At 45.1% G+C, this 18,587-nt stretch overlaps 1 protein-coding gene across 3 annotated transcripts in view; it reads right to left on the bottom strand.

Moving 5' to 3' along the window:
- Positions 1-18,587, bottom strand: part of RAD54L (RAD54 like) — a 25,596-nt gene extending 7,009 nt beyond the window's left edge. For 2 of the 3 annotated variants that reach the window (XM_042950985.1, XM_042950986.1), the window contains exons 1-9: positions 17,792-18,587; positions 17,600-17,686; positions 16,230-16,349; positions 10,557-10,617; positions 9,700-9,835; positions 9,179-9,248; positions 8,791-9,079; positions 8,462-8,586; positions 2,979-3,129 (exon numbers count right to left, since the gene is read on the bottom strand). In XM_042950985.1, the coding sequence (XP_042806919.1) occupies positions 2,979-3,129; positions 8,462-8,586; positions 8,791-9,079; positions 9,179-9,248; positions 9,700-9,835; positions 10,557-10,617; positions 16,230-16,349; positions 17,600-17,686; positions 17,792-17,794 (1,042 nt within the window). In that variant the 5' untranslated portion in view covers positions 17,795-18,587. Of the gene's footprint in view, positions 1-2,978; positions 3,130-8,461; positions 8,587-8,790; positions 9,080-9,178; positions 9,249-9,699; positions 9,836-10,556; positions 10,618-16,229; positions 16,350-17,599; positions 17,687-17,791 lie in introns of those variants that run through there. The other variant, XM_042950987.1, reaches the window with a different exon arrangement.

The following is an 18,587-nucleotide window of genomic DNA, read 5'->3' as shown; positions in this document are numbered from 1 at the left end:
TCAAGGACTTTTTGCTCACAGCCAAATGAAAGGATGCCAAATCTGCCAAGATCAAGAAACGTAAGGGCGCTTGGGTGGCTCAGTCATTAAGCACCTGACTTCAGCTCAGGTCATGATGTCACAGTTTGTGAGTTTGAGTTCTACATTAGGTGAACTCGAGTGCCACTTTGGGTGAGCTCAAACCCTGCTTCTCTCTCTCTCCCTCTCTGCCCCTCATGGGATTCTCTTTCTCAAGGGAAAAAAAAAAAAAAAAAGGGTGCCTGGATGGCTCAGTTGGTTAAGCTTCCAACTTCAGCTCAGGTCATGATCTCATGGTTCAGGGGTTCAAGCCCTTCATGGGACTCTGTGTGGACAGCTCAGAGCCTGGAGCCTCCTTCAGAGTCCGTGTCTCCCTCTTTGCCCCTCTGGCACTCTCTCAAAAATAAACAAAAAAAAATACTATATCAACTTCCTTCTTAAAAAAATTGAAAACATAAGGAAAACATAAGGATAATGTGAAGGTGAAAGTTTCATGCAGCTTGGTCATCACAAAAAAAAAAAAAAAAAAAAGGCAGAGAAACTGAAGCAATCCCTACCCCCAGGTCTGGCAGTGAAGGAGCTGAAATGAACCTGGCACACTGATTAGAACTGTATTAAAATTTTTAATTAAAAACAAAACAAAACAAAACAAAAACAGAATGATTATCCCACTGCCAATAATGACAGACTGCTTTGTTACAGACCACCTTCCTGCCAAGAACAAAGCTGAACAAATTATAGGCAATTTCTGTTTGAATGGATCAGAAAGCTAACCAAAGCAGTGGAGACTTGAAAGGCCAAATAGGTTAAAACTCAAATATATAACTAATTACATTATATATAAATGGACCAAATAATCCAATTAAAAGACCATACAATTGTCAGACCGGGCTTTTTTTTTTTTTTTAAAGCCCATCTATATGCTGCTCATAAGAGATGAAGTAGCATGTATGATACGTGCTACAATGCAGCTGAAATATTATACTAAGTAAAAGAAACCAACACAAAAGGTAACATATTGTAGAATTCCATTTATATGAACTGTCCAGAATAGACAAATTCATAGAGATAGAAAGAAGATTGGTGGTTGCCAGAGTTTGAGGTTAAGGAGAGATAGGGAATACTTGTTTAATGGGTAAAGAGTTTTCTTTTGGCCAGGAATAAAAAGGGCAGGTTATCTCACATATGAGATCTCTAAATGGCCAATAAACATATTAAAAGGTACTCAACTTTATTAAACATCAGGTAAACACAATAAGGTATCACTAAACACCCACTAGAATTACTAAAATTAAAAAAAAAAATTGGGGGGGGACCCCAAATCTTTAATTTTTCTCCTTGCCTGGTGCAAGGACTCGAGAGACACCTGAGCTTGACAAACAGGAGACAAACGTCAGCCGCCAGGGCCCTCACCGGGTTCAATGCAGGCAAGAGGCCCCTCCCCTCAGAGTGCATCACAGACTGGCCCCCATGTGGCCCTGAAGTTCGGCTCATCAGTGCCCTGACAAGACCATGGTGAGGGCAGGGAGGGCAGAAATAATTTTTCTTAAGATAAATATTAGTCATGGCATAGAGTAGAGGTGAGCTAACTACAGCCATGGGTCAGCCACATGTTTCTGTAAATAAAGTTTTATTAGAACACAACCATGCCCATTCATTTATACTTTATGGCTGCTTTCATACTACAGTATGAATTGAGTAGTTGTAACAGAGACAGGCCTGCAAACCTAAAATACTACCTATCCCTTTAAGAAAAAATTTACTGACCCCTCATGTAGAGACACTAGAATTCTCATACACTTCTGGCACACTTTGGAAAGAAAGCCAGAGTATCTACTAGAGCTGAATACATGCATAACACATGAACTAAACACATGCATACCCCAGAAATTCCACTCATAGGACAGAGAATGCATATGTACACAACAGAAATGCATACTATGCTCAGGTAAAGACATGTACAAAAATGTTTACATCATTATTCAAAAGAATAAAAAACTGGAAACTCAACTGTCCAACAGAACAGATAAAGCCTGGTATATTCATGAAAATGAAATACACAAACAAGAAAACAAACTACTGCACAACATGGATTGATCTCACAAACATAATGAACAAAAAGAAACTAGATGCCAAGGAAGACTGTATTATTCCATTTACAAAAGTTCAAAAATAGGACAAACCAATCTTGAGTCAGAAGAGATTTCTGGGGGAAAAGGTGAGAATAATGATTAGAAGGGGGTGCCGCTGAGATGGTGGCAGTAATTGATCTGATAGTGGTTACACAAATGTGTTCACATGAAAATTCTACTGCTTAGCTGGTTCTTGCCTAAAGCCATCTTCCTGAGCAACAGCAAGTTGAGGTGGCACTAAGACATCCTCCCATAGATATTTAAGCGCAAGAACTGTCCACCTGTGGTTTCCAGAGGCTGGGAGGTGAGGGAGGATGGGACATGGGGAGTTATTATTTAATGGGTAGAGTTTCAGTTCTGAAAGATGAAAAAAGTTCTGGAGATGGATGGTGGTGATATTTGCACAACAATGTAAGTATATTTCAGGACACTGAACTGTACACTAAAAAGTAGTTTAAAACAAAACAAAACAGCCTAAGACAGTCTGTTCTGAGGCCAAAGCTCTCATGAGGCAGCTACAATGCAGTGAGCAAAAATGCCTAGGGGTAGTGTTTCCACCCCCAGCTCATAGTGACACCATACTGTGCACAGCCCCTGCTACCTCTGTACTGGAAAAATGGCTACAGTGGTCCTTGCTGAGCTGTTCAGCAGAACCACGGTCTCCCAATGGCTTTACTACTCCCTGACAAGAGAAGCCTTCCTACAAGAGTGACTAGTGACCCACATGTTATAACTAGCATTCTCTCCTTTCTCCCTTCAGCTAGAGTTATACTCCCAAGGCCAAGGCAAGGCTCCTCTCCAATGTAGCAGACAAGGCTGGAATCTTACCTAGAATGCCCGAATTAACAAAATGTACCAAGCTGAAATACTCAAGGAGATCATTCTGGATGGGGGTCCCAGAGATAAGCACCCGCCGGCTGGTGTTCAAGCTGTCCAGGGCCTGGTAAGTCTGATTCTCAGAGTTCTTAAGTCTGTGTCCCTGCAAGGAAATTAATTCTCATTCAGGCCTGGGCATGATAAGGCATCCCTAATGATAGCAAAGTCTTGTGTAGACAGGAAAAGAGGAAAGAGGAATCAAACATTACAGGTTCTGGGGCCTTAGGAACTGGGCAGGGCACAGCAAGAATGAGAACCTACCTGCTTGCTTACGGAGAAATGTCATGTTCAAGAGATAGACCTTCAGTTTCCAGACCACTCGTGTTACATCCATCCATAAAAGAACTATTCCCTGGATTATTACCTCACCTCCTTTTCCCTGCCCTAACCTCCAGAGCCCTAGCAGCCTGCCTATCCTCTTCAGAGACATTCAGCCACATTAGTGACCCATGCTTTCAGGGAATCCTCCCTTCCCACTAGCCAAACCAACCCAGAACACCTCCTGAGCCAGATGCTTTCTGGATTGGTTTACAGGCCATGTGTGGGTTGTCAGAGTCCAAGTCCCTCTGGACTTGGCCCAGGCTCCTCCTTCCCGCTCCCTGCAGAATCCTAAGAGCCTCTCTTCCTCCCTTTGTATCTCGTCCCCAATTCGTCACCCATCCTTCATACACACCCTGTTACTTCTCTCTTTTAAGCCCTTTTCAAGGAAGTGGTAAAGGACCCTATCATCTTCCCTCTTTCCCCAAGAACCACATGGGCAAGATCAAGCCTGCGCCTGTTCTATCCACAGTCCCCATTTCAGCCCCAAATGCAACCACCAATGAAAGAATGGACAAACAAGTCAGCATGCTCCCTCTGGATAGCCTTGTACGATGAAATTAAACACAGACCTTCTACTGACCCTCCTGTGTCTAGGATCAAGTCCAAGCTCATTAGTTTAGCACTTCTCAGTAAGACCCCAGCTAACTTCTGTGACAAGTCTTCACAGCTCGTCTTAGTCCAGGAAGCCATAACTCCTCCTCACTCCTAATGTTGGAGTTCCTTAGGTCTCTTTGCCCATGCCATTCCTCTGCCCAGAATTCTCTCCCACAGGCAAATTCCTCAATGTCACCTCCGATGCAAAGCCCTCCTCACTGACCCCAAGCTGTTGGTGTCTCCCACTTCCATGCTCCTATGGCACTCTGTACATAATAGCTGTTTACTAAATCTTTTCCAAGTGCCAGGCACTGGACTAATAAGCAGCACTTCCTGTATATTCTCTTCTATAATCCAGATAACAATTAGATGAGTGGGAATTGTAATACCTATTTTAGAGAAAATGAAGTTCAGAAAGGTGAACACACCAAAATCCCACACTGGTAAAAAGTAGCAGAACTAGGGGGTGCCTGGGTGGCTCAGTCGGTGGAGTGTCTGACTTCGGCTCAGGTCATGATCTCGCGGTTCATAAGTTCGAGCCCCACGTCGGGCTCTGTGCTGGCAGCTCGGAGCCTGCAGCCTGCTTCGGATTCTGTGCCCCCTCCCTCTCTGCCCCACCCTTGCTTGTGCTCTCTGTCTTTCAAAAATGAATAAACATAAAAAAAAATTTTTTTAAGGAAGTAGCAGAACTAGGATTTGAACTCAGGTCTGTGTGATTCCAAAATCTGGGCACTGTACTACTCTGCCTCTCGTCTACTGCTACACAGAGTACTAATCATACTCTACTGTATGTACTCAATCTCCTCACCTAGACAGGAACTTCTTAAAACAGAGACCATGTCAGATTTGCCTTTATATAACTTGGTGTACATGACAGAGTCCCCCACAGAGAACTGCTCAGTAAATGTTTGTTAAATGAAGGAATAACCAACGTTGCTATTAAAGAAGAATTAGACATAGAATTTTAATCTTTAAAAACGACTGGATGGGGGCGCCTGGGTGGCTTAGTCGGTTAAGCGGCCGACTTAGGCTCAGGTCATGATCTCGCGGTCCGTGAGTTCGAGCCCCGCGTCGGGCTCTGTGCTGACAGCTCAGAGCCTGGAGCCTGTTTCGGATTCTGTGTCTCCCTCTCTCTGACCCTCCCCCATTCATGCTCCGTCTCTCTCTCTATCTCAAAAATAAAAACAAACGTTAAAAAAAAAAAAATGACTGGATGTTGTATACCTAAGACTAATACAATGTCATGTCAATTACATTTCAATTAAAATAATTTTTAAGACATCCAAAACAAAAAAATAAAAAATGATTAGAGGCTCCAAGCACTAGTCCTGAAAACAGAAGGCTGAGACTTTGGAGTCAAAGAGGGAAATAAAACTTGAAGCTTGTGAGGAAATTCCCCAAAAGACCCCAGGGAAGGGCACCTGGGTGGCTCAGTCAGTTAAACGTTCAACTTTGGCTTATGTCATGATCTTGCTGTTCTTGGGTTCAAGCCCCACGTAGGGCTCTGTGCTGACAGCTCAGAGCCTGGAGCCTGCGTTGGATTCTTGTCTCCCTCTCTCTCTGCCCTTCTCCTGCTTGTGCTCTGTCTCTCTCTCTCTCAAAAATAAACATTAGAAAAAAAATTTTTTTAACAAACAGAAAAACCCAAAAAATACCCTAGGGAAATAGGGGTCAACAATTGGGTCCCTCTAAACTGAAGCTCCCTGAGGGCAGATATCAATGGGATTCCCAGGGCCTGATGCATGGCAGGCACTTAATAAATAATCCAACAAATGAACTGGGCTGACACACTATCCCTGTGGGTCTCTGTGGAAGTGAAAGCCAATACCAGCTCCCTATGGGAACACCCCAGCTCCAGACCCAGCTCCTCCCACCATCACCCACAGATTTAAAACCCAAACTCTCTGGGTTGCCTGGCTGGCTCAGTCAGAAGAGTATGCTACTCTTGATCTCAGAGTCCTCAGTTTGAGCTCCCGTGTTAGAGATTGCTTAAAAATAAAATTTTAAAAAAATAATAAAAATAAGACCCAAACTCTGGCATCTCAGCAAATCAAATATTTGGCCAGATGAAAAGCTGTCAGAGCTCTTATTAATAAGCTGCTGCTGAATTTCTATTCTGGCAGAGTTCTCCGTTTATCCTTTTTAAAGACAAAAGGGCCAGTCTTTCCATACCTAAGCCAAGCTTCCTATACCACGTTTTGGATTATATCCAAGGCAGTAAGGGATAAGAGCCCGGTCTTAAAACCCCAGGCCTGAATTCAAGTCCCAGCTCACTAGGTCCTCACAGGGGAAACCCTAGGCAAGTCACTGCACTCCTAACCTCCAAAACGGAGATGACAATGATGTCAATCCCTCACCTATTCATACACTTTCCAAAATGCTTCCATAGATCTCTCTTGATCAGGATCGTGTCCCTTTCAGGTATACCCTGTGCCATCCACTGTACAGAAGTCACTGAGTCTCTGAGCAGTCTCTTCTGCATTGTGCTTACAAGTGGCAACACCAAGGCTGACCCCATGTCTTCTGACTTGCCCTGCCTAGCTCAGGTTACTGTGAGGGATCAAAGATTTTGTACACAGAGTTATTACGCAGCACTTCTGTGTTCCAGAAAGACCCATCAGCTAGAAGGAAGTTGTGGGTATGAACAGGACAAACTCCTCCTAGAGTAGGCAGTCTTCCAGGACTGGCTTCCTCAGGTCTCTGACAATTGACAAACTGCTGACAAATAAAAGGTAGATGAGTAAAAAGGCAGGCCAGGATGCTAAGTGTGACAAGCAGCAGCCTGGTCCCTTCTGCCCTGCAGAGTCAGCTCAGAAAACAAGAGAGAATGAGAAAGAAAAGAAACACTACAGAGCAGAATAAAATCCAGATGGGCTAGGACCCTGAGCTTCATAGGGTTTATCACACATATACCCTACCTCAACCTCCTATATCCTTTACTCTTACAAGAACAGCCCATCAAGGTATCAGAAGTTGGCACACTTGCCCAACAATGACTAACTCTTTATTAAGGAAAAAGCCTAATTGGGAAAGAGCTTATAAGTAGCAAGCATGGCATCCCAAAAGTAAGCCTTTCTTCTCTGTCCTGTCCCAAAAGTCCCTCGGATACTGAGCTAATAACCTACAATTCCCAGAGCACAGTCAAGCTTCCCAATCAGTTGACAAATGGGGGCCAAGTCTTTCAGCCACATCTCCACTAAAGACCCAGGGGTGTGCAAGGTGGCCTTAATTCTTCCCAAGAGGTACAAATAATGGTAGCAGCCTCAGGGTAGCCAAGCACCCTGAAAACCTGGAAAATTCATATTTTAAGTTTATTTATTTTGAGAGAGACCTTGAAAGCGCGAGCAGGGGGGAGGGGCAGAGAGAGGGAGAGAGAGAATCTTAAGCAGGCTCTGCACTGTCAGCGCAGAGCCCAACGTGGGGCTCAAACCCACAAACCATGAGATCATGACCTGAGCGGAAACCAAGAGTTGGACTCTTAACTGAATGAGCTACCCAGGTGCCCCTGGAAAATTCTTTATACTGGGAAGCTCCCACCACCCTCATTCCTTTCTAAGTAGTAGCATCATTACCACCATTCATGCATAGTGGTGGAAAAGGCTAGTAAGTAACTACTGCCATATTTCCCTCTGTCCCAGCGAGTCAATACGGACTGGTGTAAGGTGTATGGACTGTCCACACTGGACTTTCCTACCTCTGTGCTTCTGTTCATATGCATTCCCCCAGCCTAGAATAAAAAACAGAGTTCTATGACCTTTACCAAAGTCTTAGGACATACCAGGCACTTGGTAAGAGCTTTCCCTCATTTACCTCATTTAACCCTCACAATAACCCATGAAACAAATATTATAAGCCCATTTTACTGACGTGAAAATAGAGGCTCGGGTGGTTAAGTAACTTGTCCGACGTCATTTTACTGGTAAGCAGAAGAGCTAGAATTTGAAAACAAGTCTGACTCTTGGGGTGCCTGGATGGCTCAGCCGGTTAAGTGTCTGACTTTGGCTCAGGTCATGATCTCACAGCTTGTGGGCTGGAGCCCCACATCAGGCTCTGTGCTGACCCCTCAGAGTCTGGAGCCCACTTCAGATTCTGTGTCTCCCTCTCTCTCTCTGCCCCTCCCCCACTCACACTCCATGTCTCTCTCTCTCTCAAAAATAAATATTAAAAAACAAACAAACAAACAAACAAAACTAGTCTGACTCCAGAACCTGTTCCCTTCAACACTTACAGTCTGTCTCCACCTATCCAAATCCCTCTCATCCTTCAAAGTCCTTCTTCAGTCTAAGAATACTGACTGAAAGCAATCAAACAGCCCACAGTACCTCACCCTCCTCAAGTTCCAAGCACTGCTTAATCCCTTTTGGCAGGCTGGTATCAAAGGCTCTCCCTCGCACTTGCGTCCTCTAAGGCAACAAGCTCTGTCCTTAATATTCCCTGGTGACTGGCACAGCCTTTGGATGGCAGTTATTAGGAGATTTCAACACTTCCTCCTACCACCCAGACTGCTGAGAGGCAAGTACCTCATCACAGATGACCAGTCCAACACTCCCTTTCTGGAGGATTCCAACATGAAGGCGGAATGTCTCATAGGAAATGATAAGGATGGGAGAAGGCACTCGGGCTCCACGCTGGTTCATGAATCCTTCTACAACAGAAAACAGGTCAAGGGAACAAATCTTAGAATACCTTAAACAAAAAAAGTTTCACGGTTCTTTAATTTAGCCTGAAACTACTTCAATTATTTTCCATGGAATTCTCTTCCACCCCCTCAGTGCCCTCAACCTGCTGGCCATCAGTGAGCATACACACAAGAAGCAAGCAAGCTCTATGGAAGAGTTAGGCTCCATACCCAGTTTTTGGTCTATCTCGTCCTTAGAGCCTCCATCAATGGCCAGAGGTTGGATCCTCCCTGCAAGCCATTTCCCAACTTCATTGTACCAGTTCTTCACTAGGCTGGAGGGTGACACCACCACTGCCTTGTCAATTTCCGGTTTGCACTCTGGACTCTGGCGCAAAAGCGTCCACATCAACGTGATGCACTGCAGCGTCTTGCCCAGACCCATCTCATCAGCCATGATACAGCCGTGGCTGCCAGGGATGCGCCGACTGGTGACACACTCCCACAGAAACTTTACTCCCTGGGGAACAACAGCATTCAGGCCACTTTGATCCACACTGCTGCAGCCCCAGGGATGACAGCCTCCCATCCCATACCTCTTTACCCCAGCTCCCCTTACCTCTCTCTGATGGGGCCGTAAGACCTTACTGAGAATGGGATCAACAACCACATGGACAGGGAGTTTTTCCCTGAGAAAACACAGCAAAGAAAATATAGTGCTCAGACATGTGCAAGGCCACACCCTCAGGAAGTTGTGTCCTGCTGATCCAGAGGCCAGAGGCAGCTGCCTAAGAGAAGACCTTCTTAGCCTGATAATCAAACCATAGCAAAATTTTGCTCCAGGAGTTAGAAGGTGAGGAGAGGGCTCCCTGTGTCATCAATCCCTCCTGCTCCCTTGAGCAAGCTTGGCAGGAAGGGTGAGGAACCCCCACCAACTGGACATGCCCACAAGCTCTTCCCCACACACTCTCCTTCCCCACCTACCCACTCTCTAGATGATGCAGTGGTCATGACAGCACTCTGAAAGCATGCCAATCCCAAGGGGGGAAAAAAAAAGTCACACCAAAATTCCCTCTGCCCTCCCAGGTATGTGCACTTAACAGAAAACCAAACCTGTTCAAGAAATACCAATGCACATACTTGTCAAGCTTCAGCTGGTCGTGGGCGCTCAGAGGGGGAGGCTCATACAGAACCAAGGCACCTTCTTCCAAGGGGTCATGGAGGGCCCGGCGGACCCCAGCCCTTTTGAGGCCCAATGCACGAGAGCCCAGAGGACCTAGAAACCAACAATCTGTCACCTGGGGCTCTATATTGAGATCAGCACGCCTAGCTTAAATACTTATCTTTCATATGACCTTTAAGCTTGCATATGACCTTCTCTCTCCCAGAACCTCTCCAAACCCAGCGGGGCACCTCTACCTAACCATTATCCCAACCTGCTTCAGATCAGTTTTTCCCCATTTTGTTTCTTCCATTTAACTATAAACTTCTGGAGGGTTGGGTCTTGTTCATCTCAAGTCAATCCTAGAAAGGTGTGGAACCCAAAGGGCCTTTCAAGATGGAGGGCTCTTGAAAGTTGGCCTCCTCCCTCTCCAGTCCCAGTTTTAGCACAATAATATGCTCTACAAAGGTCAGGGAAAACGCTGTAGAACCCAGGTCTCAGACACAGCCAACCTCAGACACAAGATGCTACTGAAATTACTCAGACTGAATGAAGCCTGGGCCCGTCAACCACCTGGGCCCACCAGGAGATTCCTGAGCACAGGCACATCCCCACCAAGGAGATGAGGGGCAGTCAGGTGTGGCAGCCCTTGCTCAAACTATCAAATACAGCCTTCATGCAAGCCTCTGTAGCCATTCCATACACAGACACCACTGGGCTGGCATCTTCAATTCCAAAGTAAGCATGTATTACAGAAGGAGAGGTTTTCCTCTATTCATTTCATCATACATTTGCACATGATTGATTCAAAAGATAGAAAAGTCTCTATTTTTACCTTGATAATTTGGAATGGGAATTTTAAAAGGTTTTGACAAAATGCTTCGAATAAAGGCTTCCTAAAAAGAAAAAGAAACAGGGATTCAGGACTGATTGGTGAGGTTTGGGGATAATATTTCTACAAATGCAGTCTAAAATTTAAAGATAATAAATACATTCAGAGTATTATATTTTGATTACATCTCACTCAGATGCATTTAGAACATAAGGAGGGGCATATTAGTTAAGCGTCTGACTTTTTTAATGCTTATTTATTTTGAGAGACAGTGCACATGGGGAAAGGGCAGAGAGAGAGACACAGAATCCAAAGCAGGCTCCAGGCTCTGAGTTGTCAGCAGAGAGCCTGATGCGGGCTGGAACTCAAGGACCAGGAGATCATGACCTAAGCTGAAGTCTGAAGCTTAACCAACTGAGCCACCTAGGCACCTGAGCACCTAAGCGTCCGACTCTGGATTTCGGCTCAAGTCATGATCTCATGGTCCATAAGACTGAGCTCCCCCACCCCACCCTACCCCTGGTCAGCACAGGGCCTGCTTGGGATTTTCTGTCTGTCTCTACCCAGATTACATGCATGTGTTCTCTCTCAAAATAAATAAAAACTTAAAAGAAAAAAAAAAACATAAGGACATGTGTTCCTTATTAGGTTATTAGGTTTTATACAACAGCTTTCATCTTTGAGGCTTTACATAAGATTCCACAAATACTCAGGGAGAGGAGAGTGCCACTGGCAAGTAACCAACCTCAATCAACCACAAGGCTTAGACCCATCCGCTCATGAAAGGCCATGTCAGTGAGGACAATTAAATATTCCCTAGGGTGCAGCACCTTAAGGAGAAAATACCAGAGGGGTGCCTGGGTGGCTCAGTTGGTTAAGCATCCAACTCTTGGTTTAGGCTGAGGTGGTGATCTCACAGTTCATGAGTTCAAGACCCACGTCAGGCTGGGGCAGGAGAGAAGGTAGGGGAGTCCATAGCACCAGCCCCTGAGCCAACTCTGACAACTCCCATTAAAGTTTTGGGGTTGGTGTGTGTGTGTGTGTGTGTGTGTGTGTGTGTGTGTGTGTGTGTGTGTGTGTGTGTGTGTGTGTGTGTGTGTGTGTGTGTGTGTGTAATGTCCCTGAGCCCTCTGGGGAATTACAATGGCCTGTGAACCTCAACAAAACAAGAGCTAAAACCCAAGATAGCAAAGAGAAAAAACAGAACTCCTCACAGTAGTTTTAATGGGTAATACATTAGTGGAAAAAGAAATAATGAAAAATACTCCCCTCAAACAAAAAGGTTTAATAGGGAAAAAAGCACACCTGTCTTGCCCTGAAATTTTTTACCTTTTTATTCTGACCCACTGCTATACTGATCATAAATTTCTAGAAACTCAGTGTACTTTAAATAGGAAAAATGTAATGAACACATTTGACAATCTACTGGAAGATAGAAAAAGAATGTGGAGAACTGAACTTCATCACATTAAATAACATGACAAGGGAAGGTTGGAGGAAGGCCCAAATTCTCTGTTAATTGCATATTTCTTTGCAGCTGAATAAAATCTTTTATTGACTATAATAAGCATATTGACTATGCTTATTATAATTATGAATAGCAATGATAATGAGAAACATATGAGCAATGCTATCAAAAAGTTACTCTTCAAAGGAGAGGAAAAGAAAGGAGATGGACTCTACTTTCCTTTCTAATTTAGCTTCAATTCTAAAACTGAATTTTTTCAAAGATTTTTAAAAAATTATTTATTTTTTTTTACATTTATTTTTGAGAGCCAGAGTGCAAGCAGGGGAGGGGCAGAGAGAGAAGGAGAGACACAGAATCCAAAGCAGGCTCTAGGCTCTGAGCTGTCAGCACAGAACCTAACATGGGGCTTGAACCCACAAACTGCGAGATCATGACCTGAGTCGAAGTTGGATGCTTAACCAACTGAGCCACCCAGACTCCCCTAAGATTTTTTTTAAGTCCCACATTGGGTGAGCTCAAGCCCCGCTTCGGGTGAGCATGAGCCCCACTTTGGGTGAGCACAAGCCCTGCTTCTCTCCCTCTCTCTGCCCCTTGTGGGATTCTCTCTTTCTGCCCCTCACTCACTTGCACCTCCCCCTAAGAAGAAATGACATGACATGACATGACATGACATGAAATGAAATAAAAAAGATTTTTTAAAAGTAATCTCTACACTCAATGTCCCAATGTGGGGCATGAAACTACAACCCCAATATTAAGATTCTCACACTCCACTGACTGGGCCAGCCAGGCACCCCCAAAAAACTGAAATCTTCTTTTCAATATGTTCAATACAGAAGGCTAGATTTGAGGCTCAGGGTAGCCAAAAACTTATGCACAGATTTGAAAAGCAAGACTTTCAATAAAACCCAGTAACCATAGAGTCCGCAGGGAGAACTGCAAGTTTGTACAACTAGCATGAGCATCCCTGGCCAAAAACACGAGGGCACAGCCTGTAAGACTTGCAATGGCCTGCTTCAGAAAATCTGGTCTGGTAAGACTGACAGAGGCAGGGGAGAGAGCATGCTCTCACTTTGTTTAGTTACTGAAAATTCATACCATCCCTTCCTTCTGATAGAAGAGGAAGAGTATCCCTCCTTCCCACCAAGGTCAAAGCTTCCCTCTTCCAGAGAGATTCACTCAATCAGTTCTGCTAGATCTTTCCTGTATCTCAGCCTCTCCCTCTCTACTACCACTTTCACACCAGCGTTCAAAACATGCTTAACTATCTTAAAAACAAAAATTCCTTTGACCTCTTATCTCCTCCCTTTCAAACTGCTACAAATTGTCTGCCTCCCTTTTCTAATCTTCCACTCTTCGTATCTTCTGCCATTTCTACTCCTCTGAAATGACTGGCCAAGATCACCAATGGCCTACATGACCTTAATTCCAGTGGACATGTCCCTATCCTTATGTTGGTAGAAGACAAAGCTGGCCACTCCTTCTTCTCAAATATTCTCTGCCTTTGAATTCCATGACACCACTCTCCTACTATTCTGACCTCTAGGTCAGGACCTAAAACCTCATGCTCAGCCCCCTAATGAGCTCTTCTTTCTCTGCTTAACCCCCTTAAAAGTCAGTGTTTCTCAGGGCTCAGGGTTTGTCTCTCAGCTCCTGAATGCACACTCACTGTGACACTCCAATACACTTTGGAGGTGTCAAATATCATCTCTATGCTAAGGATCCCAAATCTATTCCCAGTCCCCAGCTTCCTCTTAGGCTCCACACCTACCTATACTTGCAACTATCCCCAAACCTAGATATCCTATCAGACTTCAAAACACATCACATCTAAGTGCTCATCCCCAGGGCTGCACTGTAAGATTTTTCTGGGCCTGAGGCACTTTTGCCTTTAGAACACACCTAGAACACTCCCCACTCTCTTCACCTGGCTGACTCCTCATATCCTTGAGGACTCAACCTAATCGTCCTACCCCTCAGATTCAAGTCTTCACCAACCTCCAGGTGGTTAGACGCCTGTTGTATACTCCCACTACACCTGCACTTATGTCATATGCTTACATAGGACAACTTGAATGAATCCTGAATGAAGAGTCCCATAGGAAGGGAAGGAAAAATAAGATTAAAACAGACAGGGAGGCAAACCATAAGAGACTCTTAAAACTAGAGAACTGAGGGTTGCTGGCTGGGTGCTGGGTGGGGGGATGGACTAAATGGGTGATGGGCATTAAAGAGGGCACTTTTTGGGACGAGCACTGGGTGTTGCATGTAAGTGATGAATCACTAAATTCTACTCCTGAAACCAATACTATACGTTAACTAACTTGAATCTAAATTAAAAAAAAATATTTTAAAATTTTTAAAAATTAAAAGAAAAAAAAAAGTCCCAGAGAACTACACACCATTTTTAACGGCTCAGTAAACCATTAAACAATGTATTATTTAGTGAATTATATACACATAACTATCACAAAAGCAAGGGATGATGAAGATAATTCAGGATAGGGGTTACCTCTCAGGATGGGAAAAGGGATTATGACTTTGATGTTTTAGTGCAGGATGGCGGGTTCACAGGTGTTTTTTATCTCACATGTTATATGCATATTCCTTTGTATTTATCAAGTATTACATAAAAATGTTTTAAAATGTTTGCTGAACGCACAAATAACTAATGTCCACTATATATTCCCATTTTTCCTCCAAAACGTCCCTGTAAAGGAAAAACACACTCCTATATGTCTCCCCCATTCTACCACAGTACTTCACTTGACACCAGATGTGTTTTCTATATACAAGAAATTATTCAGCACCACCTGGGTGTCCTATAATTTAACTCATTTCTGACACTACCTACCTGGAGATAGCATCAGATCCCACATGTTAGGGCTCAGTCTCACAAGCCTGCCTCTCCCCACCACTTTAGACACCAATCTGAAACCCAGGTTGCTCCCTGTGCTTCTGACCAGCAAGCTCTAGATCAGAGGGTCCCAGCCCCCTCCTGGGGTTTAATTCATTTTCTAGAGTGGCTCACAGAACTCAGGAACTAAGTTTACCCATTAGATTACCAGTTTATCACAAAGGCTATTAAAGGACATGAACAGGGGCGTCTGGGTGGCTCAGTTGGTTAAGCATCCAACTTCCGCTCAGGTCATGGTCTCATGGTTCAGTTCGTGAGTTTGAGCCCCGAGACGAGCTCTGTGCTGACAGCTCAGAGCCTGGAGCCTGCTTTGGATTCTGTGTCTCCCTCTCTCTCTCTGCCCCTCCACGGCTCGCGTGAGCACACTCTCTCAAAAATAAGCAAACATTAAAAAAAATGTTTTTAATAAAATAAAGGATATGAACAGCCAGAAGATATAGAGCAAGGTCTGGAAGGGTCCTGCGCACAGGAGCTTCTGTCCCTCTGGAGTTTGGGATGTGCCACTTCCTGGCACATGGATGAGTTCCTGTTCACCTATTCGTAAGCTCTCCAAACCATGACCGTTTGGGGTTTTATGGAGGCTTCATTACATAGGCATGACTGATTAAACATTGGCCACTGGTGGGTTGGTTCCCCTAGCAAGCAGCCATCAAGGTTAGGCACTTTACAAATGAAATCTCATTAACATAAACTCAGGTGTAGCTGAAAGGGTTTTTTATGAATAATAAAAGACACCTTTATTACTTATTCACTTAAGAAATTCCAAACATTTTTGGAGGTCCAGGCCAGAGCTCAATACAACAGTCCTCAGAAAGTTTGGTGGAAAAAGCTTTGGTGAAACTAAGCAGCTCTGACTACTCTGCAATTGTAATTTGGGACACATTATTTAATCCCTCTGAGACTGTTTCCTCATCTTAAAAAATGAGTTACATGAGATAATGTCCAGAACCTGTCATAGTAAAGATTACATTTGATTTTACTATAGGAAACACGTGAAACCTGTAAGTTAGGCTGAGTGAGAGACTGAGCTGGCATGGGGATCGTGGTTCCAATACCCTGCCATGGCCTTCCCTTTCCTCAGGAATCTGAGCCACCTGAGATCTGGTGCCCAAATAGCTCTAAACAAGGGGAGATTCCAAGTCAGGAACATATCTCAGAAGGCAAGAGGCCAGGACTCTTCCAGGCCCTCGAGGCTGTGGGTGGACCCACAGTAGAAGCCTCCCTAGACAAAGCAAGAAAGGTGCCCCCACAGGGCACACACATTTACCAGCAGGTAGCAATTCTGACTTACATGTTGACTACTGTCCAGACTGGGTGGTCGATTCGTTAGTTGAGTCAAAGGTTTCCGAAAAGGCGACAGGAAACACTCTTTGCTCTGTGTCCCACTGTTGGATTTCTGTTTCTTGGGAGTCTAGAAGAGTATTGGGAAAGGTGAAATCTGGAAGACCACAGAGTTTACCAAAATGACAACTACATTTAACACACTTATTAAATGCCAGGCACTGTGCTAAACTCTTTACATGTATTATCGTGTATCATCTTCACAGTAATCCTATGATAAATATTTATTATACTCATTTAGCAGGTGAGAAAACCTTAGGTTAATGAGGTTACAGAACTTGTCCAATCTGAAGAAGGGTACTGGATGAAGTGAATGAAGTGAGCCAGTCAGCCCACACCAAGGCAGTGAGGACACTAGCACTGAAAGCATTTTTTAGTAGCAACCAGCCGCAAACATTTATGACCCAGCTGCAACGAAGTGCCGCCCCAAATTCAAGTCTGAGACCCATGTGAGTAACAAGGGGCAGCCTTGTCCCTCACAGGTAGAGGAGCCTCCTACACACCAGCAATGGTGCAACTACAGAGCAAGACCCCATGGAACTATCAGGCAAGCCTGTAGCAGCTTGCCAAAAGTACTTGAACTTTCAATGATCCTACGAGACACACCTGAAACAAACACCGGGTCTCTTCCCCTCTCACATACAGCCCCTGCCCAAAATTGTCTTCTAGACCTTCCTTAGCTAATCCCTTCCTCCAAAGTTCCAGTGGCCAAGCCCTTCTTTAACTCCTCTCTATCTCTGAAATACATGCTACATTATCCTGTTGATTTTTATTTATATAGGTCCTGCCCACAGCCAACCCCAGAAAGCCTCAAAAGCAGGCAACAGAGCACAGGACCCAGATCAAAATCAAACTGTACTTGAGTATTAGGAGGGACCAGAAGGGCACCACTCCTCTGATCTAAGCCCAAGTGAGCTCAGGACCCTAAGGCAGGCCCTATAGTATTCTACTATTCTGTGATATTGGGCAGGGGACAAAGAGGAAAAAAAGCAGGCAGCTAGTTGCTATTGGGGAGCCATTTTTTCCCCCAAGGAAGCCAAAAGGCCCAACCCAAGCCCAACTCTTTGGCTTTGAAATATCCTTTTCTATCAGAAAAATTGAGGCTATGTTAGCTTTTAGTAAGCACCTTGAGAACAAAGATTTTATCTTGTTCAATGCCTCATGATGCAAAGTAAGCACTCATTAAAAGTTTACCAAAGAGGTTTCTGGAGGTGACCAGCTTCATTCCGTGTAACCCCAGAAACCAAGTCCAGGATTCCTTTCTGTCCAAAGAGTCCTGCATCCCACCTGTCCTATACCCCTGTGGGGTAGAGTACTCACCACTGTCCTAGGCTGCCAATCTTCCTCATCACCAGGTCTGCCTTCCGGTTTTCTCTTGGCCAACTGGCTAGGAGCTAAGCTCTTCCTCTGTAAGGGGAAAATGCAAACTGAGCATCTCCAGAGATCCTGCAGCCTGAGTCCACTAGACCCAGACACAAGGCTCCCCACAGTCTCCCTTATGCCCATACTTACCATCCTGGGCTCAGGATCATAAAATGTCAAGTACCCATCAGCCAAATATCAAAGGCACCCAACAGCTGAGAATGCAGAAGCAGGGCGGATTAAAGCGGGCTGCTGTATTATTGAAAGCATGAGCTAATTAAAGAGGGCGTGTGGATGGAGGGAATCCAGCCAGGGGCTGGAGTTTGAGCCCAAACTGTGAGAGTGTCGGTCGCCAGTTAGCCAAGGCGGGAGAGCAGGCCAAAGAGGAAGTATCCAAGGAAAGGTGAGCAAAAGTCTGGGATAGAGGGAGGAGGCAGATGGAGTGCCAGATTCGGCAGAGTTGGGATAATGGTCCAAGCGGACGTGATGGCAGGCAGTAGTTGAGGGGGAAAAGTAATCACAGGCCAGGGGAAAGGGGCTGGGGTGAAAAGCTGAGGCCTGGGGAGGGCTAGGCGCTAGAGTGCGGAGGGGTTTTTCCCAGGTCTGGAGCGCGGAAGCCAGGCCAGGACTAGGGGAGGTCGAGCAGGGGTCCAGGCAGAACAAGTAAAACACCCAGGCTTGGGAGGGGAATCCCAGGAAGAGCTGGAAAGAGCCGCAGAAGTAAATCCGGGCCCAGGGAGTCCGGCTTAACTTTCCTCTTCGCAAAGCGCGCATTAACAGCCGCCGGGACTCTCCGGACGCGCCAGGCCCAGTGAATCGAACCTGCCGCGGTGCTGCCGCCGCATCACCCATTGGCTGCGTTCGAGGAGTTCGGCGCTCGCGGCCCCAGGAAGGGGGTGGGCCTAGTGCTGTGGTCACCGATGGGCCGAGACTCCTCCGGAGAGCC

Source organism: Panthera leo, chromosome C1 (assembly GCF_018350215.1).
Source record: "Panthera leo isolate Ple1 chromosome C1, P.leo_Ple1_pat1.1, whole genome shotgun sequence".
NCBI lineage: Eukaryota > Metazoa > Chordata > Mammalia > Carnivora > Felidae > Panthera > Panthera leo.
Note: the sequence above shows the minus strand (reverse complement) of the source record. Positions and strands in the feature narration are given on the sequence as shown.